This window comes from Vombatus ursinus, unplaced genomic scaffold, assembly GCF_900497805.2.
Source record: "Vombatus ursinus unplaced genomic scaffold, bare-nosed wombat genome assembly UNPS02014786.1, whole genome shotgun sequence".
NCBI classification, from domain to species: Eukaryota; Metazoa; Chordata; class Mammalia; order Diprotodontia; family Vombatidae; genus Vombatus; species Vombatus ursinus.
Genome location: NW_020954564.1, coordinates 62,943 through 86,836, shown reverse-complemented (window position 1 = coordinate 86,836; position 23,894 = coordinate 62,943). Strand labels below are relative to the sequence as shown.

General features: G+C 41.8%; 1 protein-coding gene across 11 annotated transcripts in view; it reads left to right on the top strand.

Moving 5' to 3' along the window:
* LOC114047173 (targeting protein for Xklp2-like) overlaps positions 1-14,363 on the top strand; it is a 64,238-nt gene extending 49,875 nt beyond the window's left edge. For 9 of the 11 annotated variants that reach the window (XM_027867961.1, XM_027867955.1, XM_027867956.1 and 6 more), the window contains 6 exons: positions 30-125; positions 1,467-1,643; positions 4,027-4,179; positions 4,943-5,054; positions 10,894-11,081; positions 13,893-14,092. In XM_027867961.1, the coding sequence (XP_027723762.1) occupies positions 30-125; positions 1,467-1,643; positions 4,027-4,179; positions 4,943-5,054; positions 10,894-11,081; positions 13,893-14,003 (837 nt within the window). In that variant the 3' untranslated portion in view covers positions 14,004-14,092. Of the gene's footprint in view, positions 1-29; positions 126-1,466; positions 1,644-4,026; positions 4,180-4,942; positions 5,055-10,893; positions 11,082-13,892 lie in introns of all 11 variants that reach the window. The other 2 variants (XM_027867962.1, XM_027867963.1) reach the window with 2 other exon arrangements.
* The last annotated feature ends 9,531 nt before the right edge of the window (positions 14,364-23,894 follow it).

Below are 23,894 nucleotides of genomic sequence, written 5' to 3'. Positions count from 1 at the left end.
GCTAATGCACCCTTTCTCCTTCTTCCCAGGGTATTCCGGAGAAGAAAAAGCTCCCTACCACAATCCCCAGATCTCCTGCCTTTGCCCTGAAGAACAGAGTCCGTGTACTCACCAGAGAAGATGAGGTGATTTGGGGAGGGGGTGGGCAGGGATTCAATTCACTGACTTTTTCTCTTCAAATATATACCCTTCCTACAGTTGTTAGAGTTCAGAATTTACCATTGTCTAGAATTGACTTATCAGAAGTGAGTTCAGAGATTCTAGCCCCTGGTTTGCTATGCAGAGGGGTGTTATTGTGAGTATAGGTATGTGCTCAGCTCTTTATGTACGTAGCCTCAACAGCTCTTGAGAGCAGAGTTGAGGGCACTGTACACAATGGATCAGTTTACAACTCAGGCCCTTAGAGAGATGTGGCAGTAGAGATTAGCCCCTGAAATTGGCCATTATGCTGTCTTTGGTACATGATGTTCTAGGTTTCTAACCCCTATTTTGGAGTATACACAGACTGTTACCAAGCTGCAGTGGACTCTTACAAGTCACATAAAGGGGTGTCATCTGTCTGATCTCTTTCTGCCCCAAGGGTCTTAGTTCCAACAGATGCACTGTGTGGCAAAGTTTCATGAAGTCAGTATGTGTAAACTGTCATTGATCAGGCTAGTTTCTTGTTTCCTCTCCTAAATTGTCTATAAATATCTGTATGGATAGGGTAATTTTATAGCAGGTATCTAACATAAGGTTTTTTTTTAGGCACGTTTGTAACTAAAATACTTGTTAACTCTGAACCAAAGCCATTTATACGTTCTCAGTCTTGTTTTGGAAGAGGGAGCATGGCATAGTGGATAGGGCCTTGGACGTGAAGTCAGGAAGCCCAGGATTCAAGTCTTGTGTCAGACCTTTATTAGCAGAGTGATCTAGGGCAAGTCACTGAACCTCTGTGGGCCTCACTGTCCTCATTGGTAAAATGAGGGGGTTGGATTGAATAGTCTCCAAGGCTCCTTCCAGCTCTAAATGTATGCTCCTGTGTACCCCAAAAATCCACTCTCATAAGGTTTGACAGTGAAATGAAGGTGTGCTTCTTATCACAGTGAGCTGAATTGGAAAATAGTAGGCAGTAGGATCCAAAATAAGATTGTGATGTTTCCTGTCTGTGTTCAGATGTAAGTAACTTTAGTGCTCCTTTAATGGAATGCTTTTATTCCACTCAGAAACTATACAGTCTGGGAGTTTTTATAGCTCTCTGAGCTTTTCAAAGTTCTTTTATATAAATTCTCTCTTAGCAGGATAGGTGTTGTTCCCATTTGCTGCATGAGACAAAGGGCCAGGAGAGGGTGATTGCCTTGCCTGTGATTATATTATGTAGCTAGTTAGTGGTAGGGACAGTATCCTTAGGCCTAACCCCCCATCTTTAGCATTCACAGTTCTTGATGTGGAGGAGCTCTATTTGTGATTGGACTTTTCCCTCTTAGGAAGAAGAAGAACCAACAGTGATCAAGTCTCACCCCATGCCACACTATGGGGTGCCCTTTAAGCCTCGAATACCAGAGCAGAGAACTGTGGAGGTTTGCCCCTTCTCCTTTGATTCCCGGGACAAAGAGCGGCAGTTACAAAAAGAGAAGAAAGTAAAAGAGCTACAAAAAGGAGAGGTAGCTGTTTGTATTTTTGCACTGAGACTGAATGATGAATACAGTGAGCCTGTTAAAGGTGGAAGTATTAGCTTTTAATTGTTACAGCCTAAGTGTTTTCCTTTTTCTGATTGCATTCAGTCCTGAAGCATGTGGGCCAATGGTGTGATGCAACTACCAAGAAAAGCCAATGAGATCTTACGCTCAATGTGTGGTATCCAGAATGAGTTCCACTCTATTTTGTGCTGGTTAGATGAGATTTGGAATATTTTGTATACTCTTTTGGGCACCACATTTTAGGAGGGGTGGTTACAAACTAGTGCCACTAAGATGGTGATATATCAGGGGATATATCCAAAGTTTGGTTTAGGTAACTAGGGAAGTGTAGAGAAGAGATGGCTTGAGAGCAAGGGGAGATAATCACATCTTTCAAACATAAGAAGTGTCATTATTTGGAAGAAAGTATCTTGGGGGAACTGGGACTAATGGGTAAAAGTTATACTGAGCAGATTCGCTAAATGTAAGTAAGAATTTCTTCACAATTAGAGCTGTCTATTAATGGAATGGGCTGCTGGAACAGCTGGCGAATTCTCTGTCAACTTGGGCAAGGAGGTGGGGCGGGAAGACTCAATGAAGACCTGATGAGATGTAGAGATGATTCCTACAGGGAGTAAAGGACTAGATTGTTTTACCTTTGAGCCACAGAATCCCAAAATTAGAAGGGATTTGATAGGTTGGTTATCTAGTCCCGCTGGTACGAGAACAGATGTCTAATAAACTCTACAATATTTCTAACCAAACTTGTTTAACTCCCCCTTGAACATCATCAGTGATAGGGATGGGGAAAGGGGGAGGAGGAATGTATCACTGTTTACCAAGGTAGTCTATTCTCCTTTTGGACAGCTCTGATTGTTAGGAAGCTTTTCTTTATATCACAAGCTGAAGACAGCATTCTACAGTTTCCAAGCATTTTTCTTTTGTCAATACCTTAGAACTTGTGCATTAGAGAAGAGCCATCTAACCTCATCCACAATGAGAACTTCTCATTTTACAGGCAGGTGCCCAGAGACATAAAGTGGGTTGCTGTGACTTCCAAAAGCCTCCTTAAAGCCTGGTCCCCTTATTGTGTCATGAAGGCATCTCTCAGCTTGATGAACTTTGTTGATTATCCTTGCTGTTGTGATCATTCTCGAGTTCTTGGGGGTGAATGCCACTGGGAACTAACCAGAACTTAATTATGGGTATAGAAAGAACAGATCATCCCAAGTCCTTTTAAAACCCACAGAATCTGTGAATTACTAACAATATACATTCCTTGAGGGAAGGGACTGTTTTTGTTTTTTGTTGTCTGATGGCCTAGCATGACAAATATTAGACACTTAATTAGTGCTTGTTGAATTAAAACATAGATTTTGTAATCCTGTTTGTTTATTTATTCATTTAAAAACATTCTGAGAGCGGGTCCACAGGCTTTATCAGACTGACCAGTCCACAACACAGAAAAGGTTAGGAATCCATGTACTGGACCTTATCGCTGTGACATCTTGACTTGGCTTCCCTTCTCTGGGCTCTTCCACAGTTCTCCTGCTATACAAATTTGACTTCCCTGTGGGCGGTGACAGGACCCTGCATCTGCACAGGCTCTGGTTCCTGACAGGCTCCTCCTCACTGAAGGGTTCCAGGACTGGGCAGCCCCATGCCAAGGGGGCTCTGCCACACAGAGCCCCTTGAGGGAACAGCTGGGGAGGTCTGTGGAATGGTGCACTTAGATTAAGTGAGAGCTGTCTGTACCCTGAGATTCTCTTGGTCACTGGGATTGTTAAGTAGCAGGAGAAGCTTAGGAATCAGAGGTATAGATGTGGCATGTTGGAAATAACTGCCTTTGGACACATCTATGTTTTCATTTAGAAACTAGTATTCAGTACTCAATGGCAGAGGTTTCTGGTGCTGATCTGACCATCTGCTTCCCACCTTGGCTGAGGAATCAATGTAGAATGAGGACTTTGTGTATATACAGGGTTAGATCAAAGAGAGAAGATTTGGTACCTCAAGAAAGTCTGCCCCTCCTCCAGTGTTCAGCCTGGACGTGGCTGTGTTGGGAAGTTTGTGTTCTTGTTTCTGGGTCAGAGCCTTGGCCTAAGAGAGAAGAATCTCCTCTGATGTCCTGGGGCAACACATGAATCCCCTAGAAGGCCCCACTGGTCTGTCTCTGTGTGTGTTAAGAAGAAATTGGGTGTTATAGTTTGAGCTGGTCATATTACTGTCAGTAGTAATCACGGATGACAACCAATTCTTGATCAATTTGACTAGGCATATCTGAGATTGTAGCTCTGAGGCACCGTCTATAGCATGCAGTAAATCATGTTTCATACTCACTTATTTTCGTCCTATTTTTTTATTTTAGGATCAGGTTCCTAAATTCAAGGCACAGCCTCTGCCTCAGTTTGATACTATTAGCCTACCAGAGAAGAAGGTGAAGACTCTAACCCAGCTTGAACCTTTCCACCTGCAGACAGATGAGAGAGGAGCTCTTAAGGCTCAGACTTGGAAGCAGCAGGTGAGGACAGAGGGAGAGCAGTGGGGAAGTTACTAAGAACAGATGGACCCATTGCACTGGAAGTCTGTCTGTCTGTCTGTCTGACATAAGGATTATATTTCAGAGAGTAGCACTCTCAGCATTTACCTGGGACATGTCACCATTTACTAGATTTCCTTAAAGGGGGGAATATCTTTAAGAACTTAACTAATCAATTTGTTAGACTGATTTATTTCACATTCTGGAACTCTGTAAACCTGGTCATTGTATTCTATTATATTGGTGCATTGACAAACAGAATATGGATGGTAGGAAGGCTTTCTCAGGAGAATGTACTTTAAGTAACTTTGTTAGATAGTAGATAACATGAACATGGTGAATCAGTTGTCAACTAAATGTTGCCTTATTTGAGAGCTGAGTCCTTAGCTTATCTGGGGGAAAAAAATCTCAGAAACTCTAAATCTCCCATTGTTTTCGCTGATTATTTAGAGCCCCTGTCTAAAGGAAACTATGACCTGATCCCTGTTTGTAGGAAATTCCCTCCCCTGCACCAGAATTCTACTTCCCAAGAACCAGCTGAATCCCCCTCACTGGTGGTGTTTTCTGGCAGAATGTCTAGTTTGGGTGATTATTGTTTTGTGATTAGTATATTTAAGTTGCTGATTGTCTATATGTGTTTAAATCAGGCTTCTGTAATCTCCCCTTAGTGTAAGAGGAGTAGTGACCTGGAGAAATGTGTCATCTCAGTGTATGGTTGACTTTTTTTCCTCTTTGTTTTCTAAAGCTTGAAGAAGATTTAAAGCAGCAGAAAGAAGCAGCTTGCTTCAAAGCTCGTCCAAACACCGTCATCCATCAGGAGCCCTTTGTTCCCAAAAAAGAAAAAAAACCAACATCAGGTGGGATTATTGTGTCTACTTCCAAAGTACTTGGGTTGGTGATTGAAGAAGTTGCAGTGAGACTCCCAGGGCAGAGGAAACTGCTGAGACTTTGTGGTTCAACTCAGTCAGTTGTGCCACTAAAGAACAGGCCTTTTTGGAGAAAGGGGAAATTTCTTCCTTTGCCCTCAAGGGAACATGGAGGCTGGGTTCTGTTCAGAGAGGCAGAAGAGCTTGGGTAGGTGCGGCTGGCACTTCAACAGGAAGTGCAAGTGTTCGCAGCTGTAGAGTATTGGATAGGTGAGGGCAATAAAAGCCAGGTCTCTTCTTCCAGGATTAGGTCTTCAGGACATTTCCCATACAAAATATTGTTAGAAATTGCTTTGATGGAATTGTGGTGTAGGTGGTGCTCTCTTTGAGCACTGGCCTGGTACTTGGGATCCCTAGGCACTAAGGGCCAACTCCTCCTTTTACCCAAGGGCCCTGTGATTATGGTTCTGTGGCATTTTTAAACTTTCATCTTTACACATAATTAGGCATTGTATGGCACTGAATTTCTCAGGTCAGTTGCACATCTGCAGCTAACCATTGTTTTGTCTGTCCGTGACTTAAAATTGCTGTTGTCAGACAGCATAATGTAGTAGAGTATGGGGTTTGGAGTCTAAAGACCTAGGTTCAGATCCTGCCTCTGCTTCTTCTGGTGACTTGCCCAAGTCACTTAAGTTCTCTGGATCTTAGTGTCCTTAATTGTAGATGGAGCAGGTTAAACTAGATGATCTCTAAGCCTTCTTCCAACCCTAAATTCTAGTGAGACCTAGAAAAAACCGTGTTTTCTAAGTTCAGCTTTTGGCTTTTTAGTTGTACTAATATTCTCCTATCTATTTTTTTCTTCCTTTTTCCCCTTGCTTGTTTTTTTATTAGTAAGAAGCAGCAGATGAGAAAACCAGTTGATATCATGAATTTAAGATTTTTTTTTTAAACTTTAAGGGAATGTTTTGATGTCTACTCACATTTAACCCAATCTTCTATATCTATGATACTGCACAATAATACCTGTTTGAAAAGATGACCTGAAGCATTATGAAGCAGTCCAGTCTTACAGAGATAAAATGATCTCTAGTATTTGTTGTTGTTTGTGAGGGACCGTCTATGTTGGCAGCTACCAGGTGGGCGTTGTGGCAAGATTGGGGTAGAATCTGGGTATTTGGAAGTGGAGGCAGGGGCTGTGGTAGGCGGAGTCGTGGTGAACTGGGATGGGCTGGGTACGGAGAAGCCCTGAGGCAGTGGGTAGTGCTATGTGAGATGAGCTGGGTGCAAGGAAGTAGCTGGAGCTTGTGCTCCTGAGGCAAGGGGCGGTGCCACGTGGGAGTGGGACGGCAGAGGACGAGTTCCCTTTGCTTAGTCCCCTCCCTAAATGCAACGTCAACCCCAGACTCCTCCTTCCTTTGACCTTCCTGACTTCCTGGGTCCCTTTGTGTAGCACTGACCCCAGACGCCTCCTTCCTGTGTCCTTTCTGACTTCCTAGATCACGTACTCTGTCTATGCACTAATCCCAGACGCCTCCTTCCTGTATCCGGTCCTAGCCTCCTACGTCACTCCCTCTCCCTTGGTGTGCTAAACTCAGACAGCCCCTTCCGGTATCTGACCCTACAATCACTGGCTAGTAAGCGGGCTGGGGAGGAGGGGCTTAGAGGTACTTAAGGAACGAGCGTGGTCAGATCACGCGCTCTCTTGGCTCCTGCTCTGTTGCTCTGGCCTTCCTGCTTGGCCTTGCTGTGATGGCCTCTGAATAAAGCTCTGGTGTTGGCGCCTCCCGATGGCTCGTCTCTGTGTGTTTATCTGGTTGAGGACCAAAGACTGATGAGTGAGTATGACTCTGGCAGCCTGCTCCTTATAGGAGGAGTGTTCGGCGCGGCTGGCATAAGGTCGGCGCGGCCGGTACAAGTGGCGCCCAACGTGGGGCGGAGGAAATAGGCCAGAGGCCCCGTGGATCAGCTGGTCTGGTCGCGGGAAGAGAGACGAGACCCGTAGCCGATAGGGTGAAAGAAGAAAGATGGGACAATTGTTTGTTAAGGTCCCGGATCGGGAGGTGCAAGGGAAAGAAGTATATAAAAGAGTGAAAGAAGCGAAAATCAGTAGTGAGGAAGAATCAAGGAGTGAGACAGACTCAGGGAGTGAGACAGAGGATACTGGAAACAGGGAATGGGAAAATAAGCAAGAGAAAAGAAAGCAAGGCCGGGCAGGAGGGCAGGAGCGGGAGAGTAGGAGCAAAGAGAGAGCAGGAAGCCGTAGCAAGGAAAGCCACGCGGAGGGGCAGCCCCCTCCCCCACACTTATCCGATGGAGGGAGGACCTGGGCGCCTTTAGAATGGAAGAAATTTAAGGAGTTGAAAGAGACACTAAATACAGTGTTTGCAGCTGTTTCCCAATGTGCCCTACGGGCTTTTGGCAGGATTCAGGCTTCGGGGAAACAAAGACCCTCCATGACCCAGATTAAACAAGGTCCTGATGAACCCTTCCTGGATTTTGTGGCCGCCTACAGGCGGCTATTGAGAGATCCGTGGGCAGGGGAGAAGCCGCAAGCCTCATTATACAGAGGCTAGCACGGGACAGTGCCAATGCAAATTGCCAGAAGGCTATGCTTACATTAGATAATGATGCTGGCCTAGAGGAAATGATAAAGAGATGTGAACATGTGGGGTCCAGTGCCTTTCAAATGGACGCCCTCGCTGCGGGCTTTTTCAAAAGGGCTATCAGAGGTGCTGAAAACAAAACAGACTAGATTGTGTTATCAATGCGGAAAAGCCGGTCATTTTAAGGCGCAGTGCCGCCGGAAACCTGGTGGAGCCTGCCCTAAGGTAATTTGTTACAATTGTAACAAATCCGGCCATTATGCTAAGGAGTGCCGCAAGCCAAAGTCAGAAACGGGGAAAGGGGCCCCTCGAGGGCCCCTCAACAAGCTTACCAGATGGAGGCCCAACCCCCTCAGAATGCGCCCTGGGGGCTGCATTGGGAGTACCTCCGACTTCTACCCAGTGGTTCGGATTTCCCCTTCTAAGCAAAGGGAACTCGTCTTCTGCTGTCCCACTCCCACGTGGCACCGCCCCTTGCCTCAGGAGCACAAGCTCTGGCTACTTCCTTGCACCCAGCTTATCTCACATAGCACTGCCCACTGCCTCAGGGCTTCTCCGTACCCAGCCCATCCCAGTTCACCACGACTCCGCCTACCACAGCCCCTGCTTCCACTTCCAAATACCCAGATTCTACCCCAATCTTGCCACAACGCCCACCTGGTAGCTGCCAACATAGACAGTCCCTCACAGTTGTTTAGTCATTTTTCAGTCATGTCTGACTCTTCATGACCCCATTTGGGGCTTTCTTGGCAAAGATACTGCAGAGGTTTTCCATTTCCTTCTCCAACTCATTTTACATTTTACAGAGAGGAAACTGAGGGAAACAGGGTTGAATGACTTGCCCAGGGTCACACAACTAGTAAATGTATATGGCTGGTTTTGAACTCAGGTCCTCCTGACTCCAGGCCCAACACTCTATCCATTGTGCCATCTACCTGCTCTCATCTCTAGTATACCATATTTCATAAGGCATAAAAATGCAAAAACCTATTTAAGAAAATTTTTTGACAATTTTGGGCTGAAATATTCATTCTTTGAATACCCTTACAAATCAAGTTATTGCTATAGATATGAATTTTGTGTACTTTGTAAAATTGCAAGCTTATCAAATGGCAGAGAATCTAGAAGTAAACCTTACATTATTAAAAATTGTTTTTGTGGTTTTTGCTCTTTAGTTGGTAGACAAAGCAATTTTGACATAAGCAATTATATAAAATTTTAGAGATCAAACATATAAAAATGTTTCTGGTCCTCACTGGGAAGGCCAACCCTTACCAACCATTTCACAGGCTTCAATGGATAATCATTCTGTCCAGGTATTTTCAAATGCAGAAAAAAATGAAACTGTTCCTTTTGTGCCATCAGGGAGGGCTCTGTATGCACAAAATCACCCCTTCTTTCTAGAAAGCAATTCTGTCCTCTGAGGGAAGGAGGACTTGCCACCATCTCTGTGCATTCAAGCTCAGCTTAATGGCATTTTCCTGCAGTTGTGAGCCCTTCTAAGTCCAAATGGATAAATGTTCTCCAGCTCATGGTGCAGTAAAAGTCCATAGCCAAAAAGTAGTTACTCATTTATATTATATTTGACATACATTATTTCATTTGATCCTCACAACAACCTTGTGAGGTAAGTGCTGTTATTTACTCTTTTATTAGACTGTTGGATATCAGTATAGACTTAAATGTAGATAGTTATTAAAAGCATCAAAACTTTCAGTTTTTCCTCTCAGTCTGCATCAGTATTCTCTATTCATTCACATTCACTTTTACACAGATGATATAATTAGTGCATAATCCAGTTGTCAGGTTCTGCTTTTTACTTTGTATTATTTTGTAAATTTTTCTAGGTTTCTTTGTACTTTTCATCTTTGTTCATCATCATTGCTTTATAACATTTCATTGCATGAGTATGCCACAATTTACTTAACTAATGATGACAATTAGATTGTTTTTAGTCTTTTGCAATTTCATATAATGCTTCTGTGAAAATCTTTGCAACAGACAACTTTTTGTTGTTGTTGTTGTTGTCGTTGTGAGGCTATTGGGGTTAAGTGACTTGCCTAGAGTCAGACAGCTAGTGTGTCATGTGTCTGAGGCCAAATTTGAACTCAGGTCCTCCTGACTCCGGGGCCAGTGCTCTATCCACTGTGCCACCTAGCTGCCCCGTACAGACAACTTTTTTTGTTTGTTTTGATGATATTTATAAAGTACTTTCCTAACAAAGAAATTATTAGGTTGAAAGGTATACTTATTTTTTGTAACCTTAATTACCTCCTCTTATTTTGCTCTCTGGAAAGATTATACCAGTTTTTAATTCCACTGGCAATGAATGATCGTTCCTGTTTTGCCACAGTCCTTCCAATATTGAGTTTAGTTGCTTTTATCTGTTTTTACCAATTTGATGGGTGCCAGATGATACATAAAAGTTATGTTGATTTATATCTTTTTGGTTATTAGTAAAGTTAAGCATTTTTTCAAGTGGTTATTAACAGTTTCTGCCTCTTTTGAAAACTATGTGTTACTGACTTTTTAACAGTTTCTATTAAGAGGTTGAAAATATCTAATCAAGTTTTTGTGTCATATTTGCTATAACTATTTTTCCCAAGCTGTTATTTTTCTTTTACTTGTTTTTAGTTATATAGAAAATTTATAAATCTTTCATCATAGTCAAACAATCTGTCCTGTCTCCATTAATTTCTTTTATTTGTTGACTTGAATTAAATTTGTCTGCTTTCCACAATTGAGATCAATATTAAATTCCATTTTCTTAGAATTCTTTTTTTATGTTTGTATCTCATTCTGCTGGAACTCACAGACGTTATTTGATGTAAGATGTGGATCTAAATTGCTTTTCCGCCAAACTGACAGCCATTTTCCCAAGTACATTTGTTAAATAATGTTAAATGTTAATATAAAATGTTAATGTTAAATAATGAATCCTTTTCCCAGTTACTATAGAAGTTTATCAATTGCTAATCTTTTGTGTATATATTTGGCTATATGTTTTGTATATCCATTCAGTTCCATTGATCTGTATCTTATTTTTTTGCCTAGTACCGGTTTTGATAATCTCTGTCATATATTTTAAAGTCTGAGTACCAGGCTCCTTTTATTAGTTTTCTTTTCAGTGTGTCTCTTAATATTCTTGTCATGTCTTTTCCCGTACAAATTTGCTTATGATTTTGTCTAGTTCTATAAAGCTTCTCCTTGTCTGTCTCTATACTCAGAGGACCTTTCTGGTTCCATAGTTCAGGAACCTTTTCAGCTGGCAACAGAGAGGAGAGCCAGAGAACGGCAGGAATTTGAGAAACAGATGGCTGAGGTTGAAGCGCAGAAAGCCCAGAAACTCGAGGAGGCCAGGCAGCGGGAAGAGGAGCAGAAGAAGGAAGAACTCGCAAAACTGCGACAAGAATTGGTAACGGAGTAGATGTCTTGTGAGGGGAGCCTCAGGTCACAGTGCTCTGCTCGGCCATTCATTTGTTGGGTCACTCTGACACATGTTTCAGAGCAAACAAGGGAGTCTTTGATTTCAACAAGTCACACGATACTTGCCTTTGAGCACTGGAAGGACAGGATTTTAAGAATACCTCAGAGGACTAACCTGCATCAGTTGATACAGTGCGTTTTTTAATAAAGTGAGATAAAAATTTTTATTTCTGAGTAAGATTATCATATTTTTTTGCATCAGCTGATTTGTCTGGTTCTCCTGGTGTTAACTGGTTCTGTTCCTCATCTGTGGTGTAGTGAGCTCTCTCCATTGCTTTTAGAATTATGAGACTTGAGTCTTGGTGACCCTGAGCAAATTACTTAACCTCTTAGGACTCCAGTTTTTTTATCTGGAAATGAATGAAAAAGCATTCATTAAGCCTGTACTCCAAGTCCACTCAACACAATTCTCCAAGCATTGTGCTAAGCTCTGGGTATAAAAATTGAGATAGTCCCTGCTTTCATGGAGTTCCAAGGAGGCAAGGATAGGCGTTTAGCAAGGCCCAGAGATCCTTAGGTTATATGTCAGGAGAGTGGGTGGGAGTACTGAGGTCTGTAAGGGATAGGAACAAGTCTGGTGGTATGGCCTAGAGGCCCGTAAGAGGCCTATGGCAGGGTGGATGGTGAGAACTGATTGTTCTTTAAGTGGAAGAAAGAGAGATGGCACGAGTCCCTTCCTCCTCTAGCTACATTAACTGTCAAACAGCCCATGTTGGATTTGGGGTGGCGCTGGATGGGGAAAAGAGTACCCCTTCTGTTGGAGAGTCTTTGTGCTACCCCACCTTTCCAGATAGGTCCTGTAGAATAGGAATAATGACATATGGTTTACCAACAGGGAGATTGCAAGGAAAGCATGTTTTAAATTTTCAAGTGGTACAAAAATATTGTCATCACTACTACTACTACTACTACTACTTACTGAGAATTGGCACAGTGTGTTTGAAAATACTAAAACTATCCCTGAGGACAAATATAATACTATGTCTTGGCATTTAGATTACTTACTATCCAATTCTCTTTCCCTCTACTTCCCAGCTAGAGCCCATAACTGTCGTCAGGCCAGAATTCTCCTTTGTTGTTGTTTAGTTGTGTCTGATTCTACAGGATCCCGTGTATTTTGTCCATAGGATTTTCTTGGCAAAGATGCTGAAGTGGTTTACCATTTCCTTCTGTAGTGTGTCCCTGTTTTAGAGATGAGGAACTGAGGCAAATAGGGGCTAAATGGTTTGCCCAGGGTCACATAGCTAGAAGGTGTCTGATGCCGAATTTGAACTCAGATTTCGCTGACTCTGGGTCCTGTGCTCTCTCCACTACACCACCTGGCTGCCCTTCTTTTTCCTTTGGATGTTCCATCTTCAGTTCTACTTTCCTGCCTTTGTGTGCAGCAGGTGGAGATGTGGCTACTCTCAGGCACAGCTCATATCCTGTCTCTTCATGAAGCTTTGGCACCAGAAATAATAGCTCACATATTATAGGACTATACAAAGTGCTTTTCTCACAGCTTAGGTAGTTTCAGAGATTTTTAAGCTCTTAATAACAATGAGCTAACAAATGAGCCAAGTCTGGAGGAGAGAAGTTAGAGGATTAGCCCAAGGATGGCCAAACAGGTAGTTCAGGGTGGGAGCTGGAACTGAAATCCCTATTCCTGACTCTAGTTTGCCTTCTTGTGGGCCCCACAGTTTCTGAGCATGCTTGAGCAATCAGCCTTCCCTGTCTAAGCTTTATGACCTTCTCTGAATGCCCATTCCTTCATTTACTGCCTGTTGTGGTTCATGTTCTTACCTTGATGATGGATCTTTAGTCTTGTCAGTCCTTTCATTGGGAGAGATTTTAGCAGCTTGTGTCTTTTTTTTTTTTTTTTTTTGCTTTTTGGTGAGGCAGTTGAGGTTAAGTGACTTGCCCAGCGTCACACAGCTAGTAAGTGTCAAGTGTCTGAGGCTGGATTTGAACTCAGGTCCTCCTGACTCTGAGGCCAGAACTCTATCTACTGTGTTGTGTGTCTCTTTACTACATCTTACTAGTAGGACTTTAATGGATTTAGGGAGATAATGTAGTATAGCAGAAAGAGGACCACATGTGGGGTTGGGACCTGAGTTCAAACTTTGGCTCTGCCCCTTATTACCTGTGTAATTTGGGTGAGATCTTCCCTGTCTCTGTGCCTCAGTTTCTTCACTCGTGAAATAAGGGGTTGACCTAGATGGTCTTGAAGGTCCTTTGTAGTTCCAAATCCCTTGACCATTTTAGTGGAATTGATTCTAGAGTACATAGAGTCTCTGCTTTTGAATTTATCTCTTAATCATACACTGTGTTGTTTTGTTTGCTATTATTTCATGGTCACGCTTATCTAACCATTCTTTGAACTCTAGGAGGAATGGAACAATAACTTAAGTTTTTTCACTTATCTCTTACAACATGTAGCACAATGTTGTCTACAGAGTGCCCATTCTTCTTCCCCTAGGCCCCCTCCCAAGATGATTTTATTGCTATACTTCTGCAGTTTCTAATGCTTTGTGGTTTATTTAATGACTCCCTTTTAGTAAAGGGAGCGTGCCATACTTGTCATCTATTTATACATCAAGAATGATTTAGTCTGAAATAGTTTGAAATTGGGGTGGAATCCTTTTTTTTTTTTTTTTTTTTTTTAGCCCAGCCTGTCCTTTAAGTTACAAAAGAAAGTTGGAAACTGAATGACAGGTCCATAATAGATGATTGCTATTTCTTTCTTTTGTGCCCTCTGTAGGTACACAAGGCGAATCCTATCCGAAGATACCAGGGTGTGGAAGTGAAGCCCAGCGAGCAGCCCTTGACCTTACCAGTATCTCCCAAGTTTTCAACGAGATTCCAGTGTTAAACCACAGCTTCCTGTGTTTGTGTGTGCTCTTTCCTTTCCTGGGAGGTAGAGGCACGGTTCACTACCCAAGTCTAGAGTCTTTTTGTGATTTACCACTGGACATGTCGGACACATTTCTATCAACTCTCTTAACTGTGCCTCACTCTTAAAGACTTCCAGCCAGTGTAATTAATGCAAGGAAACCATTCTGATGTCCATAATGGATTTTATCTAATCTAGCCACATAGTTGCTTCCTTTTAGCACGGGTTGGCCATTAATGTGGGTCTTAATTCTTCCAGTATAATTTTCAGCATAGTGTATGTATCCTGTCAGTCTATTCTTTTTTAAAACAAGAAAATAAAGATACTTAAATATAGAGACCCACGGCTTAAATCATAATTGGAGATGAGGATCTCTGTCTCAGCTGCTTTCCTTTTTTCATTCTCTTACTTTTCTCTTCCCATCCTTTGCTTTCCTTCAAGAGAGTAGGGTTGACTCTAGAGATAGGTAGTTTTAATCATGAACTCTTAGCTTTCAGTTGCTAACAGAGAGAAAACTAGCCTAAGCAAATCTTTATTTATACCAATGAGTGATAAGGCCAGATGGATAAATTAAATTCACAAGATGTTCCAGAAAACTTTATTGGAGCCATCACCTAAAGCTTACATACCATATCTTTGCTGGAGCTGTCATGAGAAACATTCAATGGATCTGAACTCCTTTCCATCTTTTTTTTTTTTCTCTTTCCCCAGACCCACCCCCTACCCTCTCAAACAGACACACACTTCCTGTGGTGTTGCCAACAAGTCAGAATGGGGCGGGGTGGCGGGGTGGGAGGCCGCGGAGATTAAAAGAGTCTGGATAGAATAATAAAATCTCTAAGAAGAGTTAGAAGGAACCTGAGAGGTCATCTAATCCAGCTGCCATACCTGATGGAGCAATCCCATCCACAAGACTGCCAAAAGGTGTTTATCCCAACTTTATTGAAACACTGTAATGGGGATCCCATTCCACTCTTGAGTAGCTAATCATTTATATTGAGTCAGAATTTGCATACCCCTGAAGTAAATTTGTTTATACTCTGCCTGTTTGTATTTAAGAAAATATTTATGAGATTGCAGGAGAGGTCTGTTCTCTTTTTTTTTAACAATTTTTTTTTTTAATTTTTTTTTTTAGGCAATTGGGGTTAAGTGACTTGTTCAGGGTCACACAGCTAGTAAGTGTCAAGTGTTTAGTCTGGGACCGGATTTGAACTCAGGTCCTCCTGATTTCAGGGCCGGTGCTCTATCCACTGCACCACCTAGCTGCCCCAAGAGGTCTGTTCTTTTTGGTAAGTCTAAACTGGGCCCAGGGAAACTCTGAAAATAGTTTGGGGTGTTCAAACTGGAGGAAAAGTTACTTGTGCTAGTCTTTGTTGGCTGTCAGCTGGCATTGATAACTAATCATTTAAGTCCATGCTAACCATAAAATTTTCTAATAGGTTAAGATTTAAGAAATTTTTGTCTATGGTTGTACAGTCCTGTCTTGGATGCCATGCAGGATGTAGACCTCGCAGCTTTGTGTTTATATGAACAAATTTAATTTGAGCACAACATGATTCAAGAGCCATCTTTAGTAGGTAACTCACAGTGTGTCTTTCTGAGTTGCCAAAAGCCTAATAGGAAAGAATAACAGGATGGGATGATGCGAAAATTGACTATACCGTTGTCCAAACTCTGGGTTCAATGGGACCTCCCCTGGTATTTTATAGTTGTGAAGAGAGATTCCGTGAGAGAGAGAATTTCAATACTAGCATTATTTTCCACTCTAAAAATAATAGATTAGCTTCCTCATCGTGGCATATAGGTGTGACCTAGAGTTCTTCAGGCTATAAGGTCCTGTGAAACATGGGACCAGTGTTGGACTACATCACCAAGAACTGGTCTAATTAAATTTGAAGAGGCTCACTACCAAATTGGCCACATCAAGCCCTTTCTTTGTTTTAAATGTCTAAAAATCAGTGCCTTTAGTTTCTGCTATCCCATTGGGTCTTCTCTTATAATAAAGATTTTAAAACAAAAGAGAGAAAACTTTAGCTGAGCAAAAAATCAGTGAATAAATAGACTGCCTCTGGCAATAATTTGTAATTTTTCACCCCTGTAAGTTATATCTCTCCCATCCTGCAGTAAAGAAAAAGAAATGTATTCTCTTTTCTCTGGGTCCAAAATTTTTTTTTTTTATCACGCAGTATTCATTTTCACTTTATTGTAATTTCTGCTTGTGTTATTGTAGTCATTGTGTGTATGACTTTTCTTATTCTGCTTACTTCATTCTGTATCAATTCATGTAAGTCTTTCAATCTTTCTGTTAATTCTTCATATTGATTATATCTATAATCATTTCATTCATGTACCACAGTCTGTTTAGCCATGTCACAATTGATGGGTATCCTACTTTGTGTTCAATTTTTGGCTACCAAAAACAAAAAGTGCTCCTATGAGTACTGGGGAAACAGTTAATATGGAGAAAAATCTTAGCGGTGAGTTTTTCTGACAAGCGTCTCATTTGCAAGATTTATAAGAAGATTCAGATTTTAAGAAGAGCCATTCCTTGGTTGATAGATGAACAAGCAGTCTTAAAGGGAAGCAACCAAGCTATCTATAGCCATGTGAAAAAATGTTCCAGTCATTAATTATTAGAGAAATGAACATTAAAACAACTCTAATATTCCAACTCACATCCATCAGATTGGCAGAGTTGGGAGGAGCTGCCAGACAACTGGTACATTAGTGTGCTATTGGTGGATCTATGAATTGGTTTAGTCATTCTGGAAAGAAATTTGGCACTCTGCCCGTCAAATTATTGAGCTATGCATACCCTGTTACCCAGCAATTTCATTACTGGGCCTGTATCTCTAAAGAAATCAAAGAAAGTGGAAAAGTCCCTTCTTTGTGCTGGCAAAGAACTAGAAACTAAGGATGAGTGTCCATCAATTGGAATGGCTGAATAAATTATCATATATTAACATAATGGAATACTGTTTTACCCTAAGAAAAGATGAAGAAAGTTGCTAAGAAGCCTGGAAAGCCTTGTATGAATTTGATGCAGAGAGAAGAAAGAACCAGGGGAACAATTTATACTCTAATTACATTGTTAAAATGTTGAATACCTTTGAAATTAATGCACTGATGAACACTAAATGATTCCAGAGTACTGGTGGAGAGGAGTGTTCCCCACGCTTGACAGATGAGGGACTAAATGAGGCACCCATTTTTGGACCTGGCTAATATGGTCGTCTGTTTTGTTGGGCTGTGTGTATTTGTTGGAAGATTTTAGTTTTCTTCTTTTCGGGGGGAGAAGGGCAGGTACGAAGAGATGCTTGTTAGTTGGAACTAAACAGTACTGATGTGACTGTCTTTCCATAGCCTCTCCACATGGACTATTTCAGCCTTTTGTCTATCTTTGCCAGTTTGCTGGGTATGAAATGAAACCTCAGGATGGTTTTGATTTGTATTTCTGTTATTAATGATTTTATTCTTCCTTATGGCTAATGGTGTGCTGTTCTTTTGAGAACTGTTTGTTCTTACCCTTTATCCGTGGGGGAATGGCTCATAGATTTTTGTTAATGGGTATATATTTTAGATACCATACCATTAGGAGACATTTGATGCAAAAAGTTTTTTCCCAATTTATAGTTTTCCCTTATCCTAATGGATTTTCATGCAAAAGTTTTTAAATTTCATGTAACCAAAATTATGTGTTAACAGTTTTGTTATTGCCTCTCTTCCTTATTTAATTAATTCTCCCCCAAAAATATATGTAGCAAAAAAATTTTCATCTATTTTCTTCTAGGGTTTTTTTTTTTACATTACCTTTTATATTTGAGTATCCACTTGGAACTTATTGTCATCTGTTATCTAAAATATTGGTGGCTACACCAACTTTTAAAGACTGTTAACTAAGTCAGAAGAGGGGTTTTGACTTGTATTGGAAGTACCCAAACTGATAAAGCTACAGGTACTCGAAATATCGAAGAAGGCTTGTAGCAAACATACTTACATGTAACAATTTTCCATCTAAAATGGGTCTTTATTTTCTCTTATTTTGCTCCCCAATTTTTCCCAGCTTCCCTTAATCCCAAGGCACTTCCAGTGCCTCAGGACCAAAATGTGTGTCTGTCCAAAACGTTTGAGCCAGATTTAGTTTGGGAAGTGCTGACCTGGTGAATCTGAGACCCAAACACTGCTTTATTTGCTTCTATGCGGTTTCAGTTTCCCTCTGTGGTCGCCTCTATGCCTTGTAGCTAATGGCTTGAGACCTAACCAACCTCGAAGCAATTGTGTAACAACAGCGGAGGCAGAGGTAGAACTGCATTGGGGGTTAGAGCAGTGTGCCCCCTGGGATAACGAGGGCTTGACCACCTTTTGCTTTCCTTCTGCACATGCCATGCTGTTATGGCTTGTCACCAGAGAGGCAGTTAAGAAGTGGTTGACATCGTGGCTGGGGTTCTCTCATTTTGGAGAGGCAGAGTGGGTGAGTTACAGCCCCAGTGGCAGGGATTCAGGTAGGAACGTTGTTAATATTCTGAATCTGGAGCTGCCATCTGCCATGCAGCCTGCTGGGACACTCGATTTAGACAACATATAAAGTTTCCTGGAGATGGGACAAGTCCTGGCCCTGGTGGTGAGCTTGCTCAAACCTATGGAAAGAGCCGAAAGGTTAAAGTGTGTTCTGCTCCGGGCAGTGACGAGGGTGTAACCAGGGAGCTGGCGTGCTTGATCCGCAGCCAAGTATTCCAGGACAGTTTGTTATCCAGCTAAAGCTGGTGTCGACGCTGGTTTGAAATTCAAGGGGCAAAGTCGTTTGTATTTTTTGTTTGTTTTCCTTCATTCTCTCAGATGACATCTCTCTAATGTGTCAGAGGAAATGTTAGCATCATTGAAATTGCCATAGCTTGCTTGCTTCCTTCATATCCCCTGGGAGAGAGACTGGGCTTTGGCCCAGTTGTAACCATTCTTATGTGCTGAAGGCATTAGCTTCCCGGGGGGCCTGACAAGGGCAAACACCATTTCATTCTGACGATTCACTGCAGGGGGAGGGGACAGCAATAGAGAATGTTCCATTCAGTGGGCATTTGTTAAGCAGAGCACTGCTAGATTAAGGAAAGCAGTGGGTAGTGAAGAAACTACTGGTTTTGGAGTCAGAGGAGCTGGGTTTAAATCCTTGTTTTGCTACGTGTGTGATGGTAAAGCACAGCTATGGCCTCTCATTTGTAAGGTGAAGGGGCTTAGACTGACTGAGAGGCCCCTTTTAGCTCTACATGACCTCTGCTCTTCTGGTTCTTACCCTCTAGTAGAGGAGATAATGCAAAATGCTATATAAAATCCAACGTAATAAGCAGCAAGGCCAGTATTCAAACCAGTGGCCTCCAACTACAAACCCAGTGTTCTTGCCACAGAACCACAGCTTTGTCAGTAAGGAAGAGAGCGTTCTGGGCACAAGGTACAGTGGTGATAAAAGCAGAAAAATGAGAGTAATAGGATTCTCTTTAGCTAGAACTCAGAATATGTGGTGACAACTATTGTGAAGTAAGAGTAGAAAAGGTAGGATAGGGCTTAGTTCAATTAAGAGCCTTAAATGTTAGGCCAAGGAGTTTATTTCCCTTTGGAAGGCAAAAAAATGGCCATTATTGAAAGATTTGGAGCGGAGGAGTGGTTTGGTTGGCTCTGTAAGGAAGGTTGAGTCTTCAGAGCCTCCTAGGAGGAAAGCAAGTAAACAACCGTCCCTCTTCCTAAAGTTTTGCCAATCCAGCCTCCTGACACCATTGCAAAGATATCCCCACCCTATGTGGGGGTGAAAATACAGCCATGTATGTGTTGTAAGAATTCTTGCCAAAGGGGCAGCTAGGTAACTCATTGAGTAGAACACCAGCCCTAGAGTCAGGAGGACCTGAATTCAAATCTAGTCTTAGACGCGTCCTAGCTGTGTGACCCTGGGGGAGTTACTTAACCTGATTGTCACCCCCTACCCGTCCAAACCAATAAAGAAGAAAACAAGAATTCTAGCCAAGTGTTGTCCCTACTCTTAACTTGTTTATATGTTTTAATGTTTATAAAGCACATTTCCCCTTCTGCCCCCTCCCCAATTTTTAAGGCGTATAGTAGCTTCTCTCCATTTTTACAGATAAGGAAAGAGGCTTTGAGAGATTGTGATTCACCTATTGTGACATTGATAGTAAGTATCTGGAGGTAGATTTTGAGCTTAGGTCTTCTGATTTTGAGCGTAGTTCTTTTTCTTCTATACCACACTACTTTCACCTGCTTCCTGGTTTTCATTTTAATTTTGTTTTGTTTATTTTTCCCCTGAGCAGCATAAGATTTCCTGAGCTGGCAATAGGATGACCTGTTAAACTTCATAGTCAGAGATGTTTTAATCCACAGTGTTGTGAAAAACAGGCTGAGGTAGTGTTTTCACTTGTTCTGTGATTAAGTGAACCCCAACATGCTTAGACTCGCACTTTCACTAGGTGACTTGAAAGTGAATTTGAACATTTCCCTCTGACCCAGAGATGCCACTTCTAGGCCTATAAGCCAAAGAATCAAAGGAAAAAGAAATGGTCCTATATTGCTAAAAAATATTTACAGTAGCTCTTTTTGTTGTGGCAAAGAACTAGAAACTAAGGGATTGCTCATCAGTTGGAACTGTTGACCAAATTATGTCATATGAATGTAATGGAATACAGTTGTGCTGTAAGACATGACAGAGGAGATGATTTTAGAGAAACCTGGGAAGACTTGAACTGAAGCAGAGGAAGGGAGTAGAACCAGGAAAACAATTAAAATGAACAATTTTGCCTTAAGAACTATGATTCCAGAGGACTGGTGATAAAGGATCCTACCTACCTCCTGACAGAAGCAATGGACTAAAAGAAATGTTTGGACATGGTCATTATGAGAATTTGTTTTACCTGACCATGCGTATTTGTTACAAGTGTTTTTCTCCCCTCCCGATGGGGGAGGGGAAACATGAAAGAGAAAGAATAAATGCTTGTTAATTGAAAAAAAAATTAATTTTAAAAATGAATTTGTATTTGCCCTGTATGAGGCAGCATGGTGTAATGGAAAGTATTGTTAATCCCAGAGACTTGAATTCAAATCCTAGATCTAAAATTTACCACAGATAAAAGACAAGTCACTTAATTTATCAGTGCTTCAGGTTCCTAATCCATAAAAATGGGGAACCCACCTGAGATATTATATGACTCTGGGCAAGACACAACTTTTCTGCTTCAGTTTCCTCATCTGTAAAATGGGGATGATAATGGCACCTACCTCACAGTGTGGTTGTGAGGATCAAATAAGAGAATATTGGTCAAGCATTTGAAAGTCCTAAAGTGCGCATATAAATAGCAGCTAGATAACACAGTGGATAGAGTTATACCAGCTAGATGATGCAGTGTATGGAGTGCTTGGAGTCATGGAAACCTGAGTTCAAATATAACCTCAGATGCTTCTTAGCTATGTGATCCTGGGTGAGTCATTCAACCTCTGTTTCATTTTTCTGATGTATAAAATGGGAATAATAATAGCATCTACCTCCCAGGATTGTTGTGAGATAATAAATGTAAAGCACTTAGCACAGTGCCTAACACATCACTATATGAATGTCAGGTGTATTATTGTTAATAAAATATTTTCTTGTTGCCTTCACTTTAAATTCTTGCCTCAGCCACCAGCTCTGTCCATCCCTGTGGGAGGATAGCAAATTCATTTGATCTTTTTATTTCCATATAGACTTAAGTGTGGAATCTGTAGCAAGCCAAAATGTTTCCCTGGGTGACTCTTTAAGGACTATTCTAGAAATAAAACTACAATCTACATCACTCCAAGGATAAATTCTTGACTGTCATCTGCCCCCCCTGGCATGCAAACATATTTCTTAAGGTCCCTTGACCTTCGGAGATTTGAAAGGCTCAGTGTTCAAAATGTTCAATTTTTTTTTTCTTTTTGAACCTGGTACTTCTCATGTTGCCTAGGCTGGATGTGCAGTGAGCAGTCGCTGTCCCAGTGTCCCCGCTGACAGCACTGAAGCTTTGATCTGCTCCATTTCAGACCTGGCTTGGCTTAGCTTGGTGCCATCTTCCTCATGGAGGTTCACCATTTTGGTGCAGCACTTAGAATAGTCACTCACTTGGCTTAGCCTGCTGCAACTCAGAATTCCTGAACTCAAGCAATCAATCCACCAGCCTCAGCACCCATGGTAACAGGGATTTTAAGCGTGCACCACCATGTCATCTCATTGGATAAGGCTTATTCAGAGCAATCTTACGATTGGTTACAGAATTGGCTTCCTGATTGACTTGGATGATGCTGTGACCCTCCACCAGGACAGATTGCAACACGTTCATACCTTCCCAGCTTGTGCAATTCTTGTTCAGGTATGACCCACCACACAAAAAGTCTTAAGTTCTTTTAATATTTCATGGATGCCAGTCCAGCATGTGAAATATCTTTTTCTTCTGGCTAGATCACTGACCAACCTTTTCTTCTAACCATTCATATTTAAGGACATCATCATAAGAATTGTTCACATTTCCTTAGAACTCTTAAGATTTACAAAGCTCTTTCCTCACAACCCAGGGGTGGTAGTGCAAATGTTATTTTCATTTTATAGATGAGAAAGTGTAGGTTCAGAGAAACAGTGATTTCTTCAAGGTTATTTAGCTAGTGTGTGTTAAGAGTTGAGATCTTTCTCACTGTTTCTACCATTTTGTATGTCACCCATAGGATTAGTACCTTACCTTGCTATTTCTGTTTTGCTCTGCAATTTGTCTCAAACATGTGATCCATGGTGACTGGGAATAAGGGCATTTCCCCCGGTTATGCAGGGGGAGAAATGAAAGTGCCTTGGGTAATGAGGATGACTAGGAGCAGGTGACTTAAATTGGATACTTGTGCATCCCCCCAGCTGGCTGGTGTGAATTGGATATGACCATAGTTGAGTTATAGAGACCATATTAACTGTCATTGGGTATGTGTCACCAGGGGCTGCCAGAAGCCCCTGCTGATTTACCAAAAGCTGCACAGCGCAGGGCAGTGCCAACCACAGGAGGCTCACACAGTTAGCGAAGACGGGAACAGGGCTTCTGGAGGAATGATACCTCGTGTATACATGAGGGAACTTGACCCGGGTCAGAACTGAGCGCACACAGCTCATGCCCTTTTTTGTAGGCTGGGGGTGAAATTCAGACAAATTCAAGTTGGGCAAATATACATTCAGTGCCCACTATCTTCAGGGTGCTCTGTGCTGGGCTTGGAGGATATTTAAATAAGGCTTGCAGGAATATAAAACACACACACACACACACACACACACACACACACGCAGACGCAGAAATGAGTTGCAAAACTAGAATGACCAAGGAAAGCTTTCTGGAAAAGATGACTGTTGAGCTTGAAGGATGAATAGAATTTTAGCAGGTTGACAAGGAAAGGGAAAAACTTTCTAGATTTATGGAATGTTATCAGCAAAGGCACAGGAATAGGAAAGAATAGGTTATGTGTTCTGGGGCGAGGAGGGGTGATGCAGCAAGGAGTTCAATTTGGCTAAAGGTGTTTTGGGAGATAAGGACAGAAAAGTAGAGTGGTACCAGATTGTAGAGGACCTTGAAAGCTGGAGAATATTGAATTTTAATTTTATCCCTCGGGTTGTAAAGAGTCATTAAAGAGTTTTGAGCTGTTCAATTATCTGATCAACATGGCATTTTCTCCTTAAAAAGAATGTTTCTCTTTTTTTTTGGCATTTGGGGTTAAGTGACTTGCCCAGGATTATACAACTAGTGTCAAGTGTTTGGTCTGAGGCCGCATTTGAACTCAGGTCCTCCTGACTTCAGGGCCGGTGCTCTATCCACTGTGCCACCTAGCTGCCCCTGA